General features: G+C 34.1%; 1 protein-coding gene across 1 annotated transcript; it reads left to right on the top strand.

Moving 5' to 3' along the window:
- The first annotated feature begins 345 nt into the window (after nt 1–345).
- LOC129286661 (probable inositol transporter 2) lies at nt 346–4,968 on the top strand. Its single transcript, XM_054922637.1, has 6 exons — nt 346–606; nt 990–1,060; nt 2,862–3,197; nt 3,287–3,394; nt 3,513–4,112; nt 4,243–4,968. Exons 1-6 carry the CDS (start codon nt 474–476, stop codon nt 4,720–4,722), a joined length of 1,728 nt encoding a protein of 575 aa, XP_054778612.1. The 5' UTR covers nt 346–473; the 3' UTR covers nt 4,723–4,968.
- Nucleotides 4,969–6,630: the final 1,662 nt, after the last annotated feature.

Raw genomic sequence — 6,630 nt, 5'->3', positions numbered from 1 at the left:
TCATTTTTAATATGTTTTAAAAAAACATTAAAAATCATTAAGTTTATATAAAAATTTAACACATTTTCAATTTTGCTTCTACTAAATATATATACTTTAATAATTTTTTAATATTTAATTAGAATAAAAACTTGCAATAAAATAATAGTATGACTTATAATTAATTGAAAAATTATCCTCTACCTGCCAAATAAATAATTAATAAGAAAACAGGCAACACTAACTTGCTTGTAAGTTTAATTAGATGAATATAAAAATTATAATTTGTTTTATTCGAATTTGTTTTTACCCAGGCGGGCGTTTCTGGGGCCTATAAATAAATCACCTATCAGAGCCTTCTTATCTCACCCCCCTTCAGTCTCTCTCTCTCTCTCTCTCTCGCTGTGGTCTCTTCTGCTTGTTCTGTGCTCTTATCTGTTTGGATAGCTAGAAGAAACAAGAACCTACCGCCGACCGCTCAGCTTTGGTTCAACATGGAAGGCGGAGTCCCAGAAGCCGATGTATCTGCCTTCAGAGAATGTCTGTCTCTCTCATGGAAGAACCCTTATGTTCTTCAACTCGCGTTCTCTGCTGGAATCGGCGGCCTCCTCTTTGGCTATGACACTGGTCTGATATTCCTTCACCTTCCTCTGTTTTTCTTTCTTCTTTCAAACCCATTCACTGAAACAATCAAGTCTGGTTTCATGTATACATATTAAGTAAATATTTTTTTTAAGATTTCATACGAACACTTCGTATTTCATGGCATATAGGCTGGTGTTCTTTCTAGCTGTCTTGTACTCTGTTTTTCATGTTCATCCAGCCTCTCATTTTCTCTGTTTCTACAGTCTACACTTCAGAAAAAAGAAAAAAAAAAGAAAAAAACGGACAATATTTGTGTCTCACGCATGTCGATCACACGGAATATATAATTTTTTCCACGATTTTTTCTTTTTTAGTTAACTATGATTTTGGATTAAAATTGCTGTTTTGGTGTTGGGTGAGTGCAGGAGTGATATCAGGGGCTCTTCTGTATATAAGAGATGATTTCAAAGCTGTGGATAGAGAGACATGGCTACAGGTAATTAATGCTTATCTCCATTTTCAATAATAAATTGTAAATCACACAGGCAAAGTATAAGACAACACTCTCAAAATATATACTTTGAAAAAAAATAATATTTTATTAATTATATTTATTTTAACATTACCCTTTCTTTCATGTTATATTCTCTCTATTTAATATGAGATTATATTAAATAAAAATATTTTTAAAAATTTATATTTATGTTTTAAAAAAATAATACTATAAAATGTACTTAATAAATTGTATTAGTATATTTAGCTTTATTAAAAAGTATCTTATAACTTATCAACGAACGTTTAGGTTAAATGGTACTGGGGTTGTTTTAGTTTAACTTAGTCTCGAGTTTGAGTATGGGAATGCAGTAGTGTGATAAATTTCTCTAAGAGGGTGTGGTAGAGCCTACTTTTAAAAATGAGCCTTCTCAGCTTAATTCTAATTAGTTTGGTCTCATGAGTTACCGAGCTGGGATATCGAATTCTATACAAAAAAAAAAGTATCTTATAATTTTTAAGTACGGATTTTGCCATTGTGAATTTCACCTATTTTTAATGGACAATAATGTCTCATGCTATGCCCTGCGCCAGCAATTCCCACCCACCGGCCTGAACGCTGAGCATAAAAACAAGACCATGTGATGGTTTGTTCACAAGTTCAAATTGGACACAAACAAAATAACACCTGGATTGATAAATTAATTAAGTTCAATTTCAATGTTAAAACTTAATTTATCTGCATGTTAACTTCTGACCAACTCATATGCAGTCAATTAATTAGACAAGCATTCAGTGTATCACCGTTTCATATCTCATTAAAACATTGACTTAGTTACTTACTATACAAATAATTCCAAATTGGCGTTCTCTCATCCTTTGGATACTGAAGATTAGACTAATCTTATCATTATTAATATGAACAGTAGAATAAATAAATAAAATTTATTTGTTTCATATTTTATTCAGAGTTTTGGTTTGAGTGTGAGGAATATCGGCTAACTTTGTCCGCGGCCTGCTTGGGAAGAAGATAATGCTTGCAAATCATTGTTATATTGTTATATTTTCAATTATCGTTGCAGGTTGCATAAATTTTAATATATAAGTCGCGCCATACTTTATTAGGCTTTTTGTACGATATTAAGAATATCTGCTAACTTGAGTTTTTCGTGATTTTGTATTATCTGTAAATAAATCGATGTTAAGATACTAGTAATAGAAGTTAGTAACAAATAGCTCATGAGTGAAAAATATATATTTTGTCTTGATTTAAAAAAGGCACATTTTTAGATTTGTATCCGAAAGAGAAAAACAGATCAACATGAAGCGTCCAATCCAATAACTACAACAAAAAGGGCGTGAAATATAGAATCTAATTCCATTATTTAATAATATAAAAAATTATTCTTCCCCCCGTTGATGTTTCAGTATCGTTGCCATGCAAATAATTTATAAAATCATTTTCCCTGACATTCATTCTTCCATTCATGGATACATATCTTACCTGGTCCTGAAATTCCCCAATAAAAACAATACCGCAAGAAGAAATTGTGAGTAGCATATAAAATGGATATAATGATTTTCCCAGAGATTCGTTATGGTTTATTCATTACTTTTATGCCATGTTTGGCAGATAGAAAAATGTTTTTGAAAGAGGAAATGAAAAATGCACATATTTTATTTTCTTTCTAAATACAAATACTTTTTTTTTAATTACGTTTTAGAAAATAATTTTCTGTTTACCAAAAATTGCTTGACAAAATCATTGAAATGGGAGCCAAGGTTGTGATGTGATGATGAAACAGGAAGCCATAGTGAGTATGGCACTTGCAGGAGCGATAGTGGGAGCAGCAGTGGGAGGATGGATCAATGACAGATTTGGAAGGAGGAAGGCCATCCTACTTGCAGATCTCCTCTTCTTTGCTGGCTCTGTCATCATGGCTGCCGCTACCGGCCCTGCCATTCTTCTCGTCGGCCGAGTTTTCGTCGGCCTCGGCGTCGGCATGGCCTCCATGGCTGCACCTCTCTACATCTCCGAAGCTTCTCCTACCAGAGTTCGAGGTGCTCTTGTTAGTCTCAATGGCTTCCTCATCACCGGTGGCCAGTTCCTCTCCTATCTCATCAACTTGGCCTTCACCAAGGTACCCGACTCAACTTAAAGACTCATAAACTCAATCTCTTAAAAGATTCGAGATAAGAATGATACAATAATAGAAATAATTTGTTGTAGGCTCCAGGAACGTGGAGATGGATGTTAGGAGTAGCAGCAGCACCTGCTCTGATACAGATTGTACTCATGCTCATGCTCCCTGAATCACCTCGTTGGCTGTTTCGAAAGGTGGTGCCTTGACCATCTTCATCACATTCTGAAAACACTTCAGTTCACTGTTTGAGGCAACCCCATTGGGGAAAAAAAAAAAACTAATATTTGCTTGGCTTTCATGAAATAACAACAGGGGAGGGAAGAAGAAGGAAAAGCGATTTTGAGGAAGATATACTCGCCCAGCGAAGTTGAATACGAGATCAATGCCTTGAAGGAATCAGTTGAGCTAGAAGTTAAAGAAGCTGCATCATCAGAAAAAATAAGCATATTGAAACTGGTGAAGACCAAGACTGTGAGAAGAGGGTTATATGCAGGAATGGGGCTTCAAATTTTCCAGCAATTTGTGGGTATCAACACAGTGATGTACTACAGCCCCACTATAGTTCAACTTGCTGGTTATGCTTCGAACCAAACAGCACTTCTTTTATCACTGGTCACGGCTGGATTGAATGCATTTGGGTCTATTCTGAGCATATACTTCATTGATAAGACTGGGAGGAAGAAACTTCTGTTGGCGAGCTTGTCCGGGGTTGTGTTATCTCTAGTGGTTCTAACTGTTGCGTTTCATGAGACCACCACCCACTCACCAATGGTTAGTTCCATTGAGACCTCTCACTTCAACAACTATACATGCCCTGATTATTCCTCTGCTTTCAACCCTTCCTCTTGGGATTGCATGACGTGCCTCAAGTCTTCTCCTGAGTGTGGCTTCTGTGCTTCACCAACTAACAAGGTACATTCTTCTCTTTTCAACCGTTAATTGCTGTTAAAATATTTAAGCGTAAATGGACTTTGAGTTGATGTGAGAAGCCTCACGTTAAGTGTTGTATCAAATATCCTACATGAGATGATTTATTGTGCAGCTATTGCCTGGGGCATGTTTGATCTCCAATGACGCCACAAAGGACTTGTGTGGAAAAGAAGCCAGGTCATGGTACACAAGGGGGTGTCCTAGCAAATATGGGTGGCTTGCCCTGGTTGGGCTTGCCCTTTACATCATCTTCTTCTCCCCTGGGATGGGCACTGTCCCTTGGGTGGTCAACTCTGAGATATATCCTCTTAGGTACAGAGGGATCTGTGGAGGGATGGCTTCCACTTCCAACTGGGTCTCTAACCTCATTGTTGCTCAGTCCTTCTTGTCTCTGACAGACGCCATTGGCACCTCTTGGACCTTCATGATCTTCATTTTCATCACCATTGCTGCCATCATCTTCGTCATCATTTTTGTCCCGGAAACCAAAGGGCTTCCAATGGAGGAGGTGGAGGCTATGCTTGAGAGAAGATCTCTTAATTTCAAGTTTTGGCAGAGAAGAAGTTCTCAGCCTGAAATTGTAAAACAGTGAAGCCCCAATCATATATGGCCATGTTGACTTTACGTGTGTCCCCCTTGATTTGTGTCTCAGTATTGAAATATATATAATATATGAAACCATGTGTACTGGATAATGGTTTCAATGGGGAAGAATTATTAATGTAGAAAATGGATTAGGCATTGTAGTTCAAGCTAGTGCATTGATTTTCTCTTGAAACTGCAATCATTTGTAACTTGAGGAATAAGATTGTGTTACCCGGTTGATCGGCCGGCTGGATATTGTTGAACATCTTACGGGAAAAAAAAAAAAACAAAGAAAGAAAAGAAGGGCATAGAAGGAAATGGCAAGCAAATTATTCAACAATATGCTAATACTATGTGTATCAAATTTTTATCAATAATTAATTATCCTAATAACAACGTCACTTTTCTCTCTTAAAAAAGGTCTTGAATTTAAATTTAATGTTGACATATTTGTGTGCATGTGTGGGTCGTGTGTCTCCCTTTTATATGGGAAAGGGATGGGTTAGGGGTAAAGTTTTATAAATTTAAAAAAATGTATACCAAATTTCTATCAATTGCCAAATAAGCTGAACAGAATTTATTTCCCTTTTATTTAATTCCATTAAAAGGTTTCTCACATTTTATTTCACAATATGAGTAAGAAGCACTCAAGCCCAAAAAGACATCACACAAAGCTATGATATTTAATAGGGATAATATAACTTTAAGTCATTATGTTTTTAATTATTGATATAGTTTTTAAATTTTCACTCAATATAATTCAATCTTAATAATTTATTGAATTAAAAAATTATAGAAAGTGAGTCAAAAACTATAAAAATTATATTGTTTGAGTTAAGAAAGAAAAGTATTTGGATTTAGTTGTTTCTAGTAAAAATTCAAAAAAAGAATCGATGATTGAAAATAAGTGGAAATTCAAAATGGTCAAATATAAAGTAACAATAAGGATTTGTCTATCCCAATACATAATTTCTTCGATTTTCTTATAGTAACAAAAGCCTTAACATTTCTTTCATTAACATTACAAAAGCACCACGCCACCGATAATCTTAAAACTCATAACAGGACCTTGGGAGTAGTTGGGATTGTCGCAATAAATCATTTCATTTCAGCATGTTCCTTGATCTTTAATGGATTTTTTTTAAATATAATATTAACAAGCTTTATCAATCTATCAAATAATTAATAATTACTAACTATAAAGTTGAGAAAAACCATTCAGGTCATGCTTTTCATTTTTCATACAAGATATAATTGATTCTTCAACTCATTTATTTGTTTCAATTGAATTTTCAAAAGTCTCTCTTCTGATATCAATATTTCATAGATAAAAATGATACTCATTCTGATAAAAAAATATAAAATATTTTTAATTTAATTACACTCTCAATAAGTTATTTTATTATCTTTAAACTGATATTATATTTTTATGTTTATTCTTATTTAATAGGATGTTTAACTCAAAAAGTTAAATAACTAATTTATTAAGAGTATTTTTAAAAATATCTTATTAATTATACTTTAAAAACTAAACATGGCTTATACTTTTTAACATATAATCTTAAACAAATATCTTACGCTTTTTTAGAGAAAGTTGTTATTATAATTTTTTCGTTAAGGACTTGAGGTTTACTTCACATTGTGTTAACTTGAAATCTGGCCCGTATAAAAAAACATCAGTGTTATATGGGCCAATTCTCAGCCCATAGAAATATGTTGTAAAAATGGGCCTTAGGCCCATGGAAACCAAAAAAATAACACCCTTTGGGCTATCGCAGATGAGCAACTTTGCGTTGCTGGAAATTTAAAAATAGAATAATATGTGTGTGCGGAGAAAAATAATCTCGTACGTATTGCCATATCATGCCATATTCTTTGTCAGGCAGAAGATGTTTTACATTTCAAAGGATTTAAT

The sequence above is a fragment of the Prosopis cineraria genome, unplaced genomic scaffold (assembly GCF_029017545.1).
Source record: "Prosopis cineraria cultivar Desert tree isolate PC_DT_omini unplaced genomic scaffold, ASM2901754v1 PC11, whole genome shotgun sequence".
Taxonomy (NCBI): Eukaryota; Viridiplantae; Streptophyta; class Magnoliopsida; order Fabales; family Fabaceae; genus Prosopis; species Prosopis cineraria.
This window is presented reverse-complemented; position numbering and strand designations above follow the sequence as displayed.